Genomic DNA, 21665 nt, shown 5'->3' with positions numbered 1-21665 from the left:
CAAAATTACTGGCTTTGTGCCTAAATCAAACTATTATTTAGTTTTGATAGGAAGGACCACACTCAGTTTTTCCAGACCATTCCAGACTGATGATGTCAAATCAACTGATGTTCATCTTGAACTTTGTAGAGAATATGTGAGCAAGGGAAGAGTTCCAAAGGTTAAATTCCTGGAAGAAGTATTCTAATGTGAGTCGCAACTTACTTGTTTCAGTCATTGGACTGCAGCCATGCTGGGGCCCCAACTTTAAGTATTTTACTCAAATGAATCGACCTCAGTACTTTTTTAAAGCTTGGTACTTATTCTATCAGTCTCTTCTGCTGAGCCACTGAGTTACAGGAATGTAAACACACCAACACCAGTTACCATGTGGTGGTGGGACACAAACACACTACAGGCTTCTTTCAGTTCCTGTCTGCCAAATCCACTTACAAGGCTTTGTTTGCCTGAGGCTATAGTAGAAGACACTTGCCTAAGGTGTCACACAGTGAGATGAACCCAGAGCCATATGGGTTCATCCACACAGTCACACCTGCACCTATAATACTTTCTGGTTCCAAAGAGCCTACTTTGGATTGCCATGGTTTAGTGGTGTAACAACCTAACTGTCATCATCGTTGTCATCGTTGTCGTTTAACATCCGCTTTCCATGCTGGCATGGGTTGGACGGTTTGACTGAGGGCTGGCAAGCCAGAAGGCTGCACCAGGCTCCAATCCGATCTGGCAACGTTTCTACAGCTGGATGCCCTTCCTACCGCCAACCACTCCGAGAGCGTAGTGGGTGCTTTTTATGTGCCACCAGCACGAGGGCCAGTACTGGCATCAGCCACACTTGAATGGTGCTTATGTGCCACCAGCACGAGTGCCAATCAGACGGTACTGTCCGAAGCTATGCATTATTTATTTGTATGGATAGTGTAATGCTGCAAGTAGGTCCCCTTTATATGTGTAATGACTGTGTTTTATGTTGTTGAAAGTGTCTTAAGCTGTTGTGCTCTTATTGTAAGATGTTTTCAAGCGCTATGTTTGGTATGAGGTGTTTGAGCTGTGTTTGCATGGAGTGCATTTTGAAAGGTCACTGTAATCAAATGATTAAGAAATAAACAAAGCTCTGATGTCTCCCTAGAGTCAATAGATTATCATGAATACCATCATCATTTAATGTCTCTGCTGGCATGGGGTGAACAATCCAGTAGGACCTGATGAAGTGGAGAATTGCATTGTGTTCCAGTTTATTTTGATCTAGTTTCTGCAGCTGGATGCCGTTCCTAACACCACTTTACAGGGCATACTGATTGCTTTTTTTTTTTTTTTTTTTTTACATGACACCAGCACCAGTGAGGTCACCATACAATCTACAAGACTAAGTGCCTAAAATGGTCCCTATAATTGAAAGAGGCTGTGTGATGGTGGAGAGTAAAGTAAGAGAAGAGGAACATATTTGTAGTTGTGAGAGAATGGTAGTGGAGCGAGTAACAGAATAGACTCTTTTGGGAGGAGGGAACATGGCAGGAAGCAGTAGAAAGGAAGGGACATAAATTCCTGAAGTGTTTACCACCTCTGTAACAAGCAACCCAGATTTGCACCCTGAAGATGCATAGCGTTGTGTTATTTTTTATTTTGACCTGCTTCTATACTGATGCACATACTCTCACAGTAATTTAAGCAAGAAATATACCAATATGTTGTGTAATTGAGTCAAATGAAATTTTTAAGTGCATGCAGATAAAGTTGTGATTAAAAGGAAATACTAACCAAATTTCTAACATTAGAAGTTTTATGTGAGTAGTTAGTTTTGAATTTCTGTTAATGGTATTTGGATTTGTGTTTATTTATTCAGTAGTTCAATCAGTAATGAGCAAATGAAATTCAAAGGAATGGTTCATTAAAATTTTTCATTTTTGTATTTGGTTTGCAAGATTCTTGATGTGAACTCTTCTGCTGCAATAAAATCTGTTCCTTCTCAGGAGGGTCATAATGTCAATAATAAACACATGCACTGGTTCTGTTTCACTTCTTTTGTTATTATTCATCGACTAATTAACCATTTAACCTATTAACTAATTGATTGTTTGATTAATCAGTTGTTTAATTATTCAGCCAACCAATCAGTTAGCTAGGTTTGTTAGTCTTTTTGTTACCAATCTCAACCTCATCAATGACATGCCCCCACTATTCCAGGTTTGCTTGTCTATTCTGAGATGAGGTCAGGAATTGTGATGAAAGGACTCTGACAAACCCACCTGATTGAGTGGTTGACTGAATGATTAATCAAACAATTAATTAATCAATCTGTTGATTGGATGTTAACAAATTGACTGATAGTAATAAAAGAAATGAAACAGAGCCAGTTTGTATTCATTATTGGCATATTGACCCTCCTGAGATACAACAAAATAAGGAAAATTGTTTAGGCCACTTAAGTGTTAAACTCAAGTCAGAATTGGCAGTAAAGAGTAAATTATGTTTGGAATTTACTATTCTTCTTAGCAGTTGCACAAGAATTCAAGATTAGACATTCATGGGAACTTTGTGTGCTATCAACCAAGTTCACATTGAAGAATCTGTAGAAGAAAATTTTAAGCTAATCATTTAAAATCGATTTCCCCATGCTTGTACAGGTCAGACAGAATTTGCTGAGGTAGATATTCTATTGCTGGATGCCCTTCCTATTGCTAACCTTTGTGTTTCCTTACAATGTAATGTTTCTTCATAGCTAGACATATTTTGCATGCAAAAGTGGGAATAAACAACCTCACTTGTGATGCTCACTTACAACCATCACATGATGTCAAGACAAGGACACACACACAATGCACTTCATTCGGTTTCTATCTACCAGATCCACTCAGAGCTTTGGTTAGCCCAGGGCTATAGTAGAAGACTTTTACCCAAGACCACACAGTTAGGAAGCAAACCTAACCAGACAGCCATGTCTGTGCCTATATATACAAGTGTGTGTATCATCGTTTAACATTCATTTTCCATGCTGGCCTGGGTTGGATGGATTGACAGGAGCTGACAAGCCAGAGAGCTGCCCAGGTTCCAGTTGTATGCTTTGGCATGACTTCTACGGCTGAATGCTCTTCTTAATGCCAACCATTTTACAGCATGTGCTGAGTGCCTTTTTATGTGGCACCAGCATGATTGCTTCATACATGGCACTGGCACAGGTGTGCCTTTTACGTGGAACTGGCATGGGTGCTCTTGATGTGGCACCGGCGTGGGTGCTCTTGACGTGGCACTAGCACAGGTGCCCTTGACATGCATGGGTGCTCTTAATGTGGCACCAGCATGGGTGCTCTTGACATAGCACCAGCATTAGTGCTCTTGATGTCATGCTAGTACCGGCACGGGTGCTCTTGATGTGGCACAAGTGCTTTTGACATGGCACCAGCGGGGGTGCTCTCGGCTTGGCGCCGCGTGGGTGCCCTTGTCATGACGCCAGCACGGATGCCCTGTTGTACATAGCATCGGCATGGTTGTTTTTTTTTCATGTATAGCTTATATCAAAAAGATAAACGTTTGTGAGACAAAAGCATTAGTTAGTAACAAGAGTAGGAGAAGAGCAAACTACAATAGCATCAAAGAAGTAATAGTCTTGCTTGGCTTGTAAAGAACATTGGATAGGAAATGGACAGTCTATTGACTGGAAACTATAAATACAAACAGAAAGAGCCAGGAGATCTGTGGCAGATGAACTAGTGAATTTAAGCTCACCGTATAAGCAATCACGAACAGAATACAGCTGACAGATTGAGTGTCTACTAAAAAAACATAATTAGTGCTAATAGTAGCACCTAGTCTACAAATAAAGAGACTGGGAGTTCATGGGAATTACTGAGAGGTTTTTTGTTGTTTGTTTTTTTGTGTCAAAATGTGATGTATCGCTGCATTTTGGAGCCATATGACCTCAATGTAAAGGCATATTGTGGTAGAAATAGACCAGAGATCTTATGTAATTTAAATATGTCTCCTCTGTTTTGTATAGTTGATTTTACATTGGTCTCTTATTGATAAGAATCATTCTAACAATGATTTAATAAATTGGCATATTTTTATTTCACTTTGGATCAATATTCTGATGGGTTTTTGTAACAAAAATTTTTAAAAATATAATAGACTTACATTGCTATGTGATTGAGAAGCTTGCTTTGCAACCATGTGGCTTTGAGTTTAATCCCATTGCATGGCACCTTGGGTAAGTGTCTTCTACTATAACTCTAGGCCTTTTGAGTGAATTTGGTAGATAGAAACTGTGTAGAAGCCCATTGTGTGTGTGTCTTTGTGTCTAAGTTTGTCACCACCACCCCACTATTTGACAACCATTGTTTGTTTACATTATGTAACTTAGCTGTTGGGCAAAAGGGACCAACAGAACAAGCACCAGACTTAAACAGTAAATTCTGGAGCCAGTTTGTTTGACTAAAACTCTTCGAGGCTGTACCCCAGCATGGCCACAGTCCAATGGTTAAAACAAATAAAAGATAGTTCTATGCAGAGACTCCGAGAGTAGCTTTTATAAGTTTTTCTTTTAGTCATAATGATCTTCACTGAATCTATTGATTAAGTTAGTAGCTTGAATCGTTGATATAATTGACTATACTTGCTTCTCTTACAAACCAGCTATGGTACAAGTTAAAAAAATATTATTCTTGTTGCTGTTAGAATTCATTTCACTTGTATATTGTCTTGATCAATATACATTATATTCATATTGATTTATTAAATTCAATAATTAATACAGGTTCATTGTGAAGATTTGCAGTGTTTTGTTTCCAGACTATTATTTTACCCAATTACCATACACTTGTAAAGAAAATGAATGTAAATATATTAACTCTTGTGTTCAGCATAGCTACACCCACTTAGTTTCTATTCTTTTAAATAAATATTCTGTTTCTAGTACATAACATGCTGGTTTAAATATTGATCTAACATCTCTTTTGAAATCAATTTATCTGATCTAACCGTTGTTATTGATCAGTTTTTATTAACTATTGCTACAAACAAGGAGAGTAAACAAATTTGTGTTTTACACCCAGCTTATTTAATTCTAGTTTGAACAGACAATGAATCCCATAATAAGTCAGAAGTAGAAAATTAATGAATATAGATTTTTCCAAAATATTGTTCCTAGAATGGCTGTATGGTTAAGAAGCTTGCTTAGCAACCATGTGGTTATGGGTTCAATCCCACTAAGCAAGTGTCTTCTGCTATAGTCCCAGGCCAACCAAATCCTTATGAGTGAATTTAATATCTAAAGATTGTCTGGAAGTTCATTGTATATATGCATATGTGTGTGTGAGCATGTATGTGTTTGTCCCTACCTTCACACTGCTTGACAACTGGTGTCGGTTAGTTTACATCCTTTTAATGTAGTAGTTCAGTAAAAAGAAATCTATAGAATAAGTTCCAGACTTGAAAACTATGCACTGGAGTCAATTTGTTTGATTAAACCTTTCAAGGCCGTCTCCCAGCATGGCTGCAGTCCAATGAGTGAAACAAGTAAAAGATAAAAAAAAACTTTCCCATATTGACACATTAATGATCTCTCTCTCTCTCTCTCTATAAATATATATATATACAATTTTAGTCTTTTTCTGTTTATTGTTGCCTCGAATGTTGCGAAGGTATCTAGGAACCATGACTCATTTGAAAACCAAATGTGCAGAGACTGTGAAAGAAATATAAATATCCATAAATCATCTCTCTTTATTGATAGACACATGTTCCAGTCTCTCTCCCATACTTTACACTCTTAACACTTGGCTTCAAAGCCACCCCCACCTTAATACCACTCCCCACTCGTTTGAGGGATCATGTCTTGCTAATTACTTGCTAACCTCACTAGTGCCTGTGCCAGGAAGGCATCTAACCATAGAAACCATGGCACTGGGTCTTGAGGCAAGCCTTGGATCGTTGGATCCTGTTGAACCATCCAGTTCACGCCAGCATAGAAGATGAATGTTAGATGATGGTGGTGGGGGAGTCAGTCATCATTTGAAAATCAGAGGTAACACATACCATGTGAAAGAAATGTGATTTGGTATTTAACTGATTTCAACTATTCTGGGGTGAGTGTCTTCAAGGGTTTATTGATCATATCAACCCCAGTATTTATTTCAGCTCTTTGGTAATCTCTGCTTATTGTACTGCTAAGTTATGGGGCATAAGCAGGGACACACACACACACTAGTGACCTGCACACAGTTTTCACAAACTGGTTGTTAAATAAATTTTTTGAACAGGAATTAGCTCTTAACATTTTACTGAATCCTAAAGGACACCATGACATTTCCCAATAGGAAAGCCATGATATCAATCAGTCCGTGTCCTCCTGCACTCACATTTCAGTTTCCCCTTGACATTTTCAAGTTAAAATAATAGGTTGGTGCAAAAATATTGGCAATATTTGATCATCAACTGTAAACTGGTGCAGTTGATGTTCAGTTTGAATTTGTGTGGGTGAAACCTGGGCAAGAGAGAAATTCCAGTGGTCAGCAGCTATATCTTTCACTTGGTTCAATCATTGGACTGTGGTCAAGCTGGGACACTCCTCTGAAGGGTTTAGTCAAACAAATTCTGACTCCCAAAACTTACTATTTTTACAGTACAGTACTTATTCTACCAATCTCTTTTATTGAACTGCTAAGTTACTGAGACATAAGCAAATCAACATTGGTTGTCAAAACACACACACACACACACACACACACACAATTTCTGTCTACCAAATTCACTCACAAGGCTTTGGTTGGCCATGGGTTGGTTGTAGTAGAAGGTTCTTGCCCAAGATGGCATACAATGGGGTTGAACCCCAAAATGTCATGTGGTTGCAAAGTGATCTTTTTAGGCACACAGCCATGCCTGCACCAATGGTGAAGAGTTATTAGAAGTATTTGGTGCAAAATCTCATTTGAGAGACACAGTAAAGATAAAGAGAGATGGATGTGAAAAGTGGGTTTAGATGACCATCTGACCAGGGTGAGAACGAAAATTGGGAAGACTTTTAAAGAGTCTTCTAGAAATAGTGAAATAAAGAGGATTTCAAAAGCAAGAACTTTAACCATAAAATATTAGTTTCAAACTTTGTCACAAGGCCAGCAATTTCAAGAGAGGGGCAAGTCGATTACATTGACTCCCAGTACACAACCGGTACTTATTTTTGACAATCCTGAAAGGATGAAAGGCAACCTCAACAGAATTTGAACTCAGAATATAGACAGATGAAATACCACTGAATATTTTGCATGGCATGGTAACGGTTCTGCCAGTTCACTGCCTCACTTTATTCACAAAATATTAAAATGCTTTTGGGGTCTTTTTTTTCTGCAAGCACTCATTGTTAATGCAGTAAATTGTCTTGTAGTGGACAAATATTTTCAGCTGCTGTGTTAAAATAAGTAAAAAAAAAAGCCATGTTGTCAATCATCATTGTCACTGTCATCGTTATTTCTATGTTCACTTTTGATGCTGGCATGGGCTGGACAGTTAGATACAATCCAATAAGTCGGAGAATTATGTCTTGCTCCAGTGTTTCAGTGTTGGTATAGTTTCTCTGGTTGGATACCATTCCTAATGCCAGTCACTTTACAGTGTACTAAGTGATTAAAAAAAACATTTTTGTTTTATGAGCACAGGAGATGGTGTCACACAAAAAGCACTGGTGCTAATGCCATGTAAAAAGCACCTAGTATACTCTGTAAAGTGGTTGGCATTAGGAAGGGCATCCAACTGTAGAAACCAAGCCAAAACATGCAATGGAATGTGGTGTGGCTCCTGGCCTTGTCATCTGCTGTCAAACTGTGCAACTCATGCCAGCATAGAAAACAGATTTTAAATGATGACGATGTACCATCACTAGTGGGGTTTCCTTGAAATGCATAAGACTAAAGATTTCCCTCACCTTAGAGGGTGAATGGAAAATAAAGGGACAGATTTGTTGTTGGGGATTTTCATGGCTTCTTGAAATTTCTTCCAGCCATTGTGTTTTTAAGCTTTTGTAAATATCAGGACAAACTTCTCCAATCGTTGTACTCATGAACTTACATTTTAACAAAATTTAATAATGTCTTTTCATTTATTTCAGACTGGATTAAATGTTGCAAGGATTGTTGAAATTCCACCTGTGGCCATTATGCCAAACTTCTTAGTACAGCGCTATGTTCTTCAGCCATTCAGATATCAGACAGGTGGCACCATTCTGGTAAGCTGTTAATTTTGTTTTCTGATCTTTCCATGTTGAAATCAGCTGGTCCGAAAGTAATTTTTTAATTAAATTAAACTAGTCTCCCAAACAATACTACACTTTCTGAAAAAGGCTTGTTTCATTTCTTAATTCAATCTGTCACAAACAATGTTAGTGTATGTAGTAAAGTATTAATGTTATTAAAATTTTGGTTGTAATGTTACCTGGCATAAAGTCACCTCCGTCATGTAACCAAGGGAGTTTTTTTAATCTTCGTAAGTTACCTGGTGACCTCATTAGTGCCAATGGCACAAAAGGAGCACCTAGTACACACTGTGGAGTGGTTGGCAGTAGAAAGGGCATCTAGCTATAGAAATTGTACCAAAGTTGACATTGGGGCTTGCCAGATTCTGCCAAACCGTCCAACCTATGCCAGTATAGAAAGCAGATGCTGAATGATGATTATGCTAAGATATTTCAAATTCTAACATGACTTATAATAGTTTCTGCCTGCATCCTCTGCACATATTTTGCCATTTCCCAATGTCTTCACACACAAACACATTGTTAAAACCAGAGGAGATCGGTATGTTGACCCTTTAGCATTTAGGTTATTCTATCAATTTGTAATGCTTATTTTTTTCATTTTGTTTTGAAATAATCATGCTATATCTCACAGCTTTGAGGTTTCAATGATGTGATTGTATATTTTTAAAGTGATATTGTTGGGTTGGTGTGAGAGGTTAGATCTGGCTGGTCTGAACATAAAACAGGTGGAATATTTAGGTCAGATATTGTCAGTTTAAATGCTAAAGGGTTAAAGAAAGACCTTTTCAGTCTTTAGTAATAATTTATTTGTGGTTTTCTTATATTTTTCTTAGCACAATCATATATTTGAGCTGTTGCTTAGTGCCAGGTGAGTAGTGATCAAGCAGACCTATGATTCTACTGATGACAGTCCCATATTTCTCTCAGGCATTGAGTATCTAGGACTACATTATCTAATGTGTCTGCCTCTTAACAGGATGCTAACATGTAGTTTGAGGGAGATTTGGCTGCTATTTCTAACAGATCAAATGATCATGTAGAGTCTCCTTCATTGAAAAACCGTAAATTGGTTGTTTTCAATGACAGCATTTTAATAAATGTTTGTATTTAATATTTCTTGATAATTTAGTAGTGTTTATGTACACAAACGTGCACGCACACACACGACCCACTTTGACTTGAGGAAGTGGTGGCATGCTGTGGAATCTCCAGAGTAACAAACCACTGGATCACTAAATAAATTACACACACACATACACATCCCAATAGATGTAACTAGTTTGCATGGTTGTAGATATATGTATATTCTAACTGTAACAAGTTGTTCAGTTTAAACGATGCAGTGTTGTCTAATTCTCTTTGTATGATTTCCCATTTGGGTCATTACATTTTTTTGATAATTTCTTGCATATGATCTAGGCAAGAGTATCAATTATAGACCCTTCTGTTTTTCATTACTTTAATGTATTATTAATATCATTATGAAGCAATGGGTTGGCAGATCATTAAACATACTGGACAGAATGCTTAGTGGCATTTCTTCTCACTTCATGTTCTGAGTTCAAATACCACTGGGATCAATTTCGCCTTTTGTCCGTTTGAGGTTGATAAAATAAGCACCAGTTGAGCCCTGGGGTTGATATAATCAACTTACCCCTCTGCCCCAAATTGCTGACTTTGTGCCAAAATCTGAAACCAATATCACTATAATTATTACATGGAGTGGCAGAATAATTCAGTGCTCCACATTCTGAGTCAGATCCTACCAAAGTTGTCTTCTATTTCTCTACAATCAATAAACTTTGTATTTATGATGTAGTCGATTTAATAGACTCTTCCCCTCTCTTACAAATGTCTAGCCTTGTACTACAGTGAGAAATTTTTTTATCATTTTCCTTTTAACATATATCATTGTCTTAATTTCTAATGACTCTGTTCTCTTGTTGCAGGCTGGTGAACTTGCTCTTAAGCGTGGCTGGTCAATAAATCTTGGTGGTGGATTCCATCACTGTTCAGCCAAGAAAGGGGGTGGATTTTGTGCTTATGCTGATATTACACTTACAATGAAATTCATGAGAGACAGACATAAGATTAGAAAAATATTAATTGTAGACCTTGATGCTCATCAGGTAAAAATGACTTCTTCTTTCTCCCCTTTTCCCCACTTTCAATGGATTTCTCTCTCTCACAAGACATATGTTTTCTTCCCATCAAAACCTCTCCTTAAAATGTTACTCCTATTTTCCAGGGCAATGGATACCAGAGAGATGTACTTGAAGCTGATGACAATGATGTCTATATCTTGGATATTTACAACAGAAAGATCTATCCATTTGATGGCTATGCTAAAAGTGAGCACATTTTGCAAAATCATGATTTGATGTTGAGTTACTTTCATTAAACCTTATTATGTTTGGCATTTGCAAAGTCTATTTTGTGCGATAAAGTTGAATAGGATGCAAGCCTAGCTGCATGGTTAAGAAGCTCACTTTTCAACCATGTAATTTCAGGTTCAGTCCCACTGTGCAACACCTGGACAAATGTCACCTTCATGCTTCCTGAAATTCGCCAATACTACACCTGATATCCCCTGCCCCATACGCATGCACTCATGTGTATCATGACTCATACACTGTTCGCTTTCCTGACATTTGTATACAATTCTATGTACTGTACATGCACCTTTGATGAGTTATAGTGCACCTAAACAATAATTTCATTATTATTATTATTATAGCCCCAGGCCAACAAAAGCTTTGTCGGTAGATTTATCATCATCATCATTGTCATTTAACATTCATTGTCCATGCTGGTTTGGGTCAGATGGTTTGACCAGGGCTGGCAAGCTGGAAGGCTGCACCAGGCTCCAGCCTGTTTTGGCGTGGTTTCTATGGCTGGATGCCTTTCCTAAAGTCAACCACTCTGAGAGTGTAATGGATGCTTTTACATACCACCGGCATTTGTGTGTGTATTGAAGCCTGTCGTATGGGTGTGTCTTTTGTGTCCCCCCTCCACTGCTTGACAACTGCATTTGGTTTCACTAAGTCCCTGTGACTTAGAGACTCAGTATAAGGGACCGATAAAACAAGTATCAGACTCAGAAAATAAGCACTGGCGTCAATTTGTTCGGCTAAACCCTTCAAGGTGATGCCCCAGCATGGCCACTATCCAGTGACTGCAACAATTGAAAGATAAAAGAAAAGATATGACTGTGTAATTAGCTCAATGATGAAGTGCTTTTATATCTGATTAAATTTCTTATCAATATTTATATCTTTCCAGAAGCCATCAAGAGAAAAGTAGAACTTGAACCTTTCACGGCTGATGAAGAATATCTTAATTCTGTTTCAGTGTGAGTAAAGTTTTGTAGTTTTATTTCTCTGTTACTATATGTGTGTGTGTGTGTCTTTATCTTGACATTGCACTTGTAAACAAATGTCATCATCATACAACATCAGTTGTTATTTTGCAGTCTTCCCAGAAATCATAACTCCTGTCATTTACGTTTTCTCCTTCTTTCTATAGTGTTCCTTTACTCATTGCTTGCCAAAAATCTTGTATGTGCATTCATTGTGCACATATAAGACCCTTGTCTAAAGTGTGACGAGGAAAATCAGCCACCGTGCATGTGTGTTCCTGTATTTTTGTATTTTATATAAGCAAACATGATTGCTTAATTGCTACAACTTTGGTTTTACTTCAGGTGCACTTTTACAGCTCACAATAGTAAAGTCTAAATATCATTTTTATATTTGCTTTTTGTTTACGATATGTTAATTTGTTTTCACTGTATTTTAGATAGCAATTATACTAAATCTGACTAAACACTTCTTTACTCATAAATAGGGGTATACATTTTACATCAGTATGTATTGTATATAAATAAATGTTAATTTTCAAACAACTTAATATCAATCTTTGTTTTATCTGTTGTTCATTTAGAAATGTCCATGGAGCCTTAAATGAGTTTGATGCAGATGTTGTTATTTATAATGCGGGGACTGACATTTTAGATGGAGATCCTCTAGGAAATCTTGCCATCTCACCAGCGGTATGTAGGAAAATATCATAACTTATCTACTTTCCTCTTAGTTCAGGCAGAACCATTAGCATGCTAGGCAAATTGCTTAGCAACATTCCATCCTTTTGGGGTTAATAAAATAGTATCATCTGAGCACTGAGGTTGATGGAATTGACTTACTCCCCCTCCTTGAAATTGCTGGCCTTGTGCCAAAATTTGAAAGTACTTGTGTTGATTCATTTGACTAAAAATTCTTCAAAGTGGTGCCCCAGCATGGCTACAGTCTAATAACAGAAACAAGTAAAAGATAAAACCATTAACCTTATGAACTTTCTCTTAATTATAATAAAATAATAACTTGACCTTAATAATTGTCCATTATCTGTTATAATTAAATTATTATGTTAAATTGAATGTTAACCAAATTTGTGTTAGTTTTGAGATTTTCCCCTGTTCTATTTATTTAGGGAGTAATTAAACGAGATTACATTGTATTTGAAGCTGTGAGATCACGTAACATTCCTATAATTATGTTGACAAGTGGTGGCTACATGAGAAACAATGCACGTATAATTGCTAATTCTATTCTGAATCTACATCGAAACCAACTCATTGACTGTCAGGAAGCAAGGCACCACCAAGCACTTGGTAAGAACTATTTTGTTTTGCATTGAAGAAATGGTAAAACTAACCATTCTAATATTTTATTAGTTTAAAGATGCAGGTGTAGCTCTATGGTTAAGAAGAGAAGCAAGCTTCTCAACTATCTGGTCTTGGGTTCAGTCCTACTACACAGCACCTTCAGCAAATGTTTTCTACCCTAGCGGCTAGTGAGTAGATTTGGTAAACAAAAACAAAGAAACCCACCATATATATATATGCAGTTGGGAAGCAAACTTATTACCATACTGCCATACCTGTACATGTGTGTATATGTATGTGTATATATATATTTCCTGAGCATCAAACTAATACACTTGATTGTTGTTCATACACCTGTCTTTGTCTTTTGTTATTCTATAAATTTCAGCTATATCATCATCATCGTTTAATGTCTACTTTCCATGCTGGCATGGGTTGGACGGTTTGACTGAGGACTGGTAAACCAAGAGGCTGTACCAGGTTCCAATCTGATCTGGTAAGGTTTCTATAGCTGGATGCCCTTCCGAACGCCAACCACTCCAAGAATGTAGTGGGTGCTTTTTACGTGCCACTGGCATCGGCCATGCACAGTATATTCCGATGATTGAAGGGTACTTTTAAATGGGCTGGTTATGCGACACCGGCATCAGCCATGGCTACGATCTCACTTGGCTTGCCGGGTCTTCTCAAGCACAGCATATCTCCAAAGGTCTCGGTCACTTGTCATTGCCTCTGTGATGTCCAACGTTCGAAGGTCATGCTTCACCACCTCATTCCAGGTCTTCCTCTTCCATAGCTATATTTATATAACTCCCTTCCTAGTTTTTTTTTATTTTGCAAGTTACTCTGTTACCCTGTTGGTGCTATGTAAAAAGCACCCAGTACATTCTGTAAAGTGGTTGACATTAGGCAGAGCACATAACCATAGAAACCAAGTCAAAACACACGACCAAGCTCCATTATCTATTTTGACATAGTCTCTACAGTTGGATCCCCTTCCTAATGCCACTCACTTTACAGATGAATGTAACTAGCAGCCATACTTGGTGTGGTGCTGGAAGATGTAAAGTGCAATACTGTTTTTATAGAACTGGATTTTACAGAGCTATCACTTATTAAATACATGAAAAAACAAACTCTCTAATTAAAAACTAATTACTTTTCATTATGAAATTTCAGATGCTTTTTCAATATCTTGATGTTTGGTGCAAGCACTTATCATAGGATTCACTGGTTAATGCCAAATTTTCTGGAAGTATCAATAAAACATGTAACAGTATTTGCTAATCAACTATTAATCTACAAATCCCAAAAGTCAATCCCTCTAATTTATCTCATTACTCTTCTCTTTTCCAGAAACTCCCTCTATGCCTCCGCCTGATCAAGTTTCACGAAGTCGCAGTGAAAGTTTCATTTCCAGATTTTTTTGTACAGAACCCAAAAAAAGTCCTTCGATGGAATCTCACATAGACCAATCAAAATCCTAACACGAAAGACTTCAATCATCTAAGCCCTTTAAATATATATTTAATTATTTACATCTCTGAGGACCCCCAAACCCTTTGGGTTCCTATTTCTGAACAATTCTTGTACAGATTTCAACCTCTTGGCTGTAGCTCTGCTGAAGCACCATTATCAACATTCTTAAATACCAATATACTGAAAATTATTTGGTATCAAACATTGCTACATAATATATTTGTTGTTTATCCTAAAGCATAAAACTGTGATATTTATAAAATAGAAATTTCAAACCTATAACTTCCAGCATTATCTTAAAGACAACCCCACTCCAAAACAAAAAAAACACGACTACTGATGTGAACTGTTCAAAGACTTAAAAGTATAACAAATTGCAAAGGATTTTAAACTAACAGGAATCTCATTTTATCTTCCACTGTCACTTTACACTCATCATGATAATCAACAGAAGTATGCTTTTGAAATTTTAGGATTTATAACTTAAGCAAGTACTTCTCAACTGGACTAACATGGCTGGTATATTTTGGCTTGTTTTTCCCCTTTTTTTTTTAGTTAAAGATTTTAAGCAATTCGACTGAGGGACAAAAATCCAAGCTGCATATTACAAATAATGTTGGCAAAACAGCTACTATTGAATCATTTCAAACATGCTATGTCATGGTATTAAAACTGTCAGTTACAAAAGGGTTGCATGATTACAAACTACTGATATTTCACTGAATTACTGTTAACATTGAAAACAACACGACAACCAAAACATCGCTTGTAAATTAAATTTTATATTCTCTTTGTGTCCAATTTAAAAATAGCTGATCGAAGAAAGATCTTTTGATCTGTTGCATCTTCATTATAACATTAAACTTTTCCTCCATGTTCCCTTCAAAAGGAACAAAATATAATTAAAAAAAAAGTTATTAGGATTAAGATTCAATCCACCAGTTATACCAGTTTTACTTTCATTTATCACTGTGCTTTTATTACCAACTTCATTGATTTTTTTTGAGATAAAATTAGAAACTGGTTGCTGCTTAGAGATGAGAGCTTGTGAAATACTTAAGTTGCTTATGAAACACTGAATGTAAGAAACATTGCCCAATATATATAATATATACACTTATTTAACCCTAGGTCAATTTCCATTGAGTGGTTGGCGTTAGGAAGGGCATCCAGCTGTAGAAACTCTGCCAAATCAGACTGGAGCCTGGTGTTGCCATCCGGTTTCACCAGTCCTCAGTCAAATCGTCCAACCCATGCTAGCATGGAAAGCGGACGTTAAATGATGATGATGAGACTAATGACAAAAGGCATTCCAGCTGTAAACATCCGGTCTTAACTTCATACAGTGTATTTGTGGCTACATTACTATTTTACAAAAAGATAAGTTATCCTGGCAGATACTGTATTATCTCTCAAATTGGTTTAGATGCTGGCTATCCACAACGGTCCATTATATAGTATTCTATTCATCATCAACATTATTTTACAAAAAGTTAAAACACATTTGATAAAGTGTGCTTTGAGGGGAATTTGGCTTCTATTTCTAGCTCATTGAACAACTGTGAAGTGCAATCATTGGTTGCAACTAGTTTTTATTTGTCACCCCCACACACTCTGGTGCCCAGTCCATACTTTTGCAATCATTTTGGCCAGTGCATGCCTTTATCTAGCATCTTCTCTTCTTAGTGCTTGTTTGTTTTCTCAATAAAGACACCCTGCCAAGGGCACAGTCTTGTGGGTAACACAAAGGGAGGCTGCCCGTCAGATGGTGTATAAAGTGACTTAGATCACACTCCCTGCCTGAATGAAACACTGGTCTGTTCCTGGGCTAACTCCCCAACTTTTGCTGGAATTCATCTCAACTGAGTCGACTAGAATAATATGAAATGAAGTATTTTGATCAACACTACACCTGATCCAGAAATTGAAACCACAACCTCAAAATCATGAGGGCAATGTCCTAACTACAGGCCATGTGCTTTCACATTAAGAAATTATAGCAGAAATATACAAAATCCTCAGCTTGAAAGTTAATTACCAGAAACTGTTAAGATTGTCCATTTTATTATATTACAGTTTCATTGCAATTAAATGTTTTGATTTTTATTTTCAAACAAGATCAAATTAAATAAGTTTAAAAGCAATGAAAAAGCAAAACTACATTCATTTAAATGCTTTAATGATTTCATGTGTATTTACAGAAGATGGTATGATGAAAAAAAGAAAAAAAAAAAAAACCTGCTCAAAAATTTTACAACCAAGACTCAAGACTTCACTCTTTTTGTAAAGCATCACTATTTTATAATTGTTTTCTTGAAAAATTAAATGTAAAAATGTTATAAACTAGATAAATTTCAGATGTCCTTAAATATCAAAATGTACTGAAACGGACAGTATCAAAAGAAGCTAACTATATGTATAATGTTAAGCATGAACGGACAAATGATCAAGTTTAAAAATAAAAATGTACATACAAAAGACAAAGGGAAGTTGGACTACATAGTAGTCAAACAGGCAATTTTCAAAGCTACTGCCAAACCTTCAGAAATAAGAGCACTAAAGTTGAAGTAGGCAGAATGTTGTAAGTCTTGGTTTGGCTCGGCATAGAAATATACAGCTGGGTCCAGCAGTAGACCTGAGAACGTTATGTTCAGTATATACTAACAGATATTAGTCAGTGCCAGTTGTTCATTAAATGGCTCATTGCACAGGAATAGAAGAGATTTTTGGGAACCAGCATCTATTTCCATCAGATATCCATTAAAATTAAGATCTTTCAAATGCTTATAAGCAATAAGCATTTCCTATGAAAAGGAGATCATTTATGAAAGTATCAAAATGTACAAATGTAGATCAAGCTTGGGTAGCATTCAACTGATTTAATAAGCCAACATTTGAACACTGCAAGGTACAACATCTGGGCTTTTGAAAGAGAGAGAGAGAGAGAAGTGGCAAAATGTATGAATGAAACCAGTTTTGCTACAGATGTAAAAACTGTACAAAATGTTTGGGGAGTAGGGGGAAGGAAAGATGGTGATGAGATCCAGAAGTACAAGAAATGTACATTTAAGAAAAAAAAAAAGGTTCTGTACCGTTTAACTAATGTACAGGAACAATTTACAATGAAGAAGGTATCAATAATCTATATTCAAAAGAATATAAGAAATGGCCGTTTTTCTAGAGATTTTGAAATTTTACATTTTGTTCAATTGGAGCAGTAATTATAATGGAGGAGTGAGAGAAATGGCTGCAGTTATAAAGCAGCAACAAGTCAAGCGATACCATTTAACAATAAAAAGTCCAGCCAACCCTGCATCTTTAACTCTGATCAAACAAAACAGCATTTCGCTGTAATGTTTATTCTATAACAATGCATCATTCAACATTAGATGATTTTAGCGACATCACCTATCTTATTGGTGTGATATTGTTCACAGAGTTCAGCCAAGTATTTTTAGCTGAACTAGTTGTAAACAACTATATTCCTTATAACAAGAGAATATATTGTTGTTGTTAAAGCCACAAAGCAAGTGGAGTTACAGTGCCAACTAGACAGTAGATTTGCAACAGTGAAATAAAATACATTAAAATGCAATCACCCCTGTTCAAAGTAACAACCAACCGTCAACAATGACATACTCATCAAATTCACTACATAACGAATTTTCTGACAAGGCATTTAAATTAGTCAGAAAAACATTCCTAATTCGTAAAACATCAATGACCAAGAGAAATTGATATTTCACATAATACGGACGCAAATGTATGCATGTTCTTTAATCTTTCAACAAAGAAAACAGACCAGTAACCTAAACTAATTGTGGCTTTTTTTTTTTTTTCAACTGGTGTTAGGGATAAAAAAAAAAAAAGTTTCTTTTAATTAATCCATGACGACTAATCCCTGATAAGATTATGAATCCTTCTCTTGAAAAATAATCAAGAGAAAAAGGGAATCTTTTTCTAAGGAAGACCAGATTTTAAAAACCTTATTAAGTTCTTATGGTTTAAAAAAAGTTCATGAATAATGCAATGCAGTAAACACAATCAAAATTTCTTCCCTTTTCCAAGACATCTGTAAATAGAACTTGCAGTATAGTCTGCAATTTTATTTCAGATCTCTTTTAAATCTTTTACTTTAGCAGCTCTCCATAAAGATAACCAAATCCTTAATTTGTATCTTATTGTCAACATTGCCTACACAAAATAACTTTCTAATTTTAGATTTTCTTACATTACACCAGTCGTTAGTCTTTCATTTTCCCAAACTGAATGATAATTTTGGTCGAGCATTTTTCTTATTTAAAATTCTGTCTTGTTCTTGTTTCACCCGTTTCCTTTCCTCCTCTTCCATTCTCTGTTTCTCTTCTAAAATTTTTCGCTGTTCTTCAACCAGCTTCAACTGCTCTTCAGCCTGAATAAAGAGGAAAAAAAATGAAATAAAATTAAAAAACTGCATATTTCAATGAGAAATATCCTTAAGCAATACTCTTACATTATCATTAATTATCATATGGTTTGCTCTATTTTTTTTTTTTCGAGTGAGATCGTTGCCAGTGCCCCTGGACTGGCTCTTGTGTGGGTGGCACATGAAATGCACCATTTTGAGCGTGGCCGTTGCCAGTACCGCCTGACTGGCCTTCGTGCGGGTGACACGTAAAAGCACCCACTACACTCTCTGAGTGGTTGGCGTTAGGAAGGGCATCCAGCTGTAGAAACTCTGCCAAATCAGATTGGAGCCTGGTGTAGCCATCTGGTTTCACCAGTCCTCAGTCAAATCGTCCAACCCATGCTAGCATGGAAAGCGGATGTTAAACGACGACGGCTCCTTGACAAAATGTGTAGATACATATTTTAAAAGTGTGTGCAAACAATAGCACACACCTCCAACTGTGGGAGAAATACTTCAATGTCAGCCATCACTTGTGTTTTGTAGAGTCATTGCTGGAAGTGAACATATGTTCTGGCCCTGAAGAGAAGGTTCAGGCTATAAGATGTGATCCCAGCAAAAACATATGCCTAACATAGCTAAGACCACATACTCAGAGATAGTAAGGTCTAACATGAGGCTCGGGATTAAGGGTAGAGCATGAATTTTTATTGAACAACATTTCACACTTATGACACTTGTTTCTTGAACCAACATTAAATTGAAATTAGCCATTTGTGCATCATACTTAATGTATATACAACAAAGAAAGGCATGATGCAGTGGACTTTGTCTGTGAGGAAATCTTTTCATAGACATGTTAAGAACACTATATAATAGCAGAGCAAGGCAAACATCATTGCAGCATGACTCCTGAGAACATCAGATGGGTTTCAACCTTCTTGGGCCTTGTCAATGAGATGCAGCTGCTTGTCACACACCACAATAAAATCTGTCCTCTCTGATATAAATAGGAAACAGTGACTAATACATAGAATGCTACTGTGAAAGCTTGCAGGGCTGCAAGTTTATGATAACCCGAAAGCAATTTTAAATATTCCAGCATGGAGGGCGGACAGTAAATGATGATGATGAATTCTTGTAAGAAAATAAAAACAGAATTTCCACTTGAAAATTAATGCAAAACAAAACATTTAGTCAACTTCTGGATGGTGCTGTTATCATAAAATTTCAGCATGACAGTTGGAAGAGTAGAGAGTCAAAAAACACTGTTTTTAAGAAATGGTTTCAAAATCTTGTGTTTGTACTTCTAGTTGATGTTACATGAAGATTTGAAGAACTTGCTCAAGTTTTCCTACAGTATTTTGAAACCGCATGGATTGGGCCTATACAATGTGGAAGACCTCAACAAACAAAATTCTCAACACAATGTTAGAATGTACTTATATGAACGCGTGAAAAATAATTTGCCATGCACTAATAATAACACTGTTTTTAGTAAATGCATTTGCCTTGGGAACATGGTGCAAATGAGGTTGGTATTGAGCAATGGGCTGGTGGTACTGATGACCCATTAAGAAAAAGACATTACAATGCAGTAAATGAATGACTGAAGAAAACTATATAAGTGGCTATTGTACCATTAATGATCAAATAAGAGTGCATGTTGTTGGAGATGACAGCAAGTAGATCAATGGCATATAGAAGTATATAGAGACAACACAGGTGGGGGGGGGGGTAATTTGGAGTTGATTGAGCTGTAATATAAGCTGCAATAGTGTAGCTACCTATCCAAGAAATGAACCCACAGCAAGAGATTCTCGTGTTGGACAGTCTCAGTGGATCTGGCACTAAGGGAACTGATGTTAGAAGAGAGAGAGAGAGAGAGAGATTCAAGGAGTTGGAAATGGATGAAATAAGAAGATTGTTGGCAAGGTGATGAAAGGTTTTCTTGGGAATTGAATATAAACTATGGACATACTTTATTGTCACCTGTAAATCTGTCATGAAGTGATTCAACAACCATATTACATTTTTAAAGTCACTAAATCATTGCTAATGGAGAATACATTCTCAAACCTTTTTTTAACCAGGGCTTAATCAATATGGTTTCCATTTTCCTAAAATCCACGATGCTTCATCAAGGCCATATTTGCAAAACCAAAGAGCTAACCTTATACTCCAGGATATTTCATCTAGTAATATCCAAGGTTAATATCATTAAGCAATTTCTAACTTTGTATTTGGATTAGAATTAAAGCCACACTTCTATGTTTAACATGTTACTTAAATAAAATCAAGACAAACAACAATCTAAGCCCCCAACTTACCAATTTTCTTTGAGCTTCTTCAATTTTTTTATTGTTTTCTTCCATTATGCGCTCAAGATCCTCTCGCTTTTTCCGCTCCTCTTCCTACAAAGACAGATAACCATGTTCATACGAAGGTGCATAGGAAACAAACTGTATAATACACGAGGAATAAAATAATCAGCTGTAAGCTATGACACAATAAGTAACAGGCCGTGGATGAGTTCAACGTAGAGCAGCAGGAGTAGCAGTAGCAGCAGCGACAGCAGTAGTACCAGCGGCAGTTACACAACCACTATACCCCCCACCACCGCCGCCACCACCACCACCACCAGTGGCCATCAGCACAGCTGGGTGAGAACAAAGGTGTTTCAAATTACTGTTGTTGTTGTCAGCACAGAAAGGCAAGGGATAATAATTTTGTTTTTTGATGTTATTTTTAAAAATTTACAAAAGGCTACACATCACATTAGACAAACATTCAAACAACACTCTAGAAAAAAAAATAGTTTGGTAAAATACAGATGACCGAGTCGATCATCTTTTCATTTATAAATATGTTTCTTGATGAAAAAAAACAAAGGAGCT

At 36.6% G+C, this 21665-nt stretch overlaps 2 protein-coding genes across 3 annotated transcripts in view; one reads left to right on the top strand and one right to left on the bottom strand.

The window, feature by feature from the left end:
- LOC106872189 (histone deacetylase 11) overlaps positions 1-15326 on the top strand; it is a 31369-nt gene extending 16043 nt beyond the window's left edge. For both annotated transcript variants that reach the window (XM_014919088.1, XM_014919087.1), the window contains 7 exons: positions 8093-8209; positions 10189-10368; positions 10488-10590; positions 11522-11591; positions 12182-12290; positions 12728-12908; positions 14259-15326. In XM_014919088.1, coding sequence (XP_014774574.1) covers positions 8093-8209; positions 10189-10368; positions 10488-10590; positions 11522-11591; positions 12182-12290; positions 12728-12908; positions 14259-14389 — 891 coding nt within the window. In that variant the 3' untranslated portion in view covers positions 14390-15326. The remainder of the gene's footprint in view (positions 1-8092; positions 8210-10188; positions 10369-10487; positions 10591-11521; positions 11592-12181; positions 12291-12727; positions 12909-14258) is intronic.
- A 1217-nt stretch (positions 15327-16543) lies between these two features.
- The window catches only part of LOC106872184 (arginine and glutamate-rich protein 1), a 30617-nt gene continuing 25495 nt past the window's right edge, over positions 16544-21665 (bottom strand). The window contains exons 4-5 of the mRNA XM_014919081.2: positions 21099-21182; positions 16544-18792 (exon numbers count right to left, since the gene is read on the bottom strand). Of these exons, the coding sequence (XP_014774567.1) occupies positions 18634-18792; positions 21099-21182 (243 nt within the window). The 3' untranslated portion in view covers positions 16544-18633. The remainder of the gene's footprint in view (positions 18793-21098; positions 21183-21665) is intronic.

This window comes from Octopus bimaculoides, chromosome 4, assembly GCF_001194135.2.
Source record: "Octopus bimaculoides isolate UCB-OBI-ISO-001 chromosome 4, ASM119413v2, whole genome shotgun sequence".
NCBI classification, from domain to species: domain Eukaryota; kingdom Metazoa; phylum Mollusca; class Cephalopoda; order Octopoda; family Octopodidae; genus Octopus; species Octopus bimaculoides.
The sequence above is the reverse complement of the archived record's forward strand: the minus strand, read 5'-3'. Positions and strand labels throughout refer to the sequence as shown.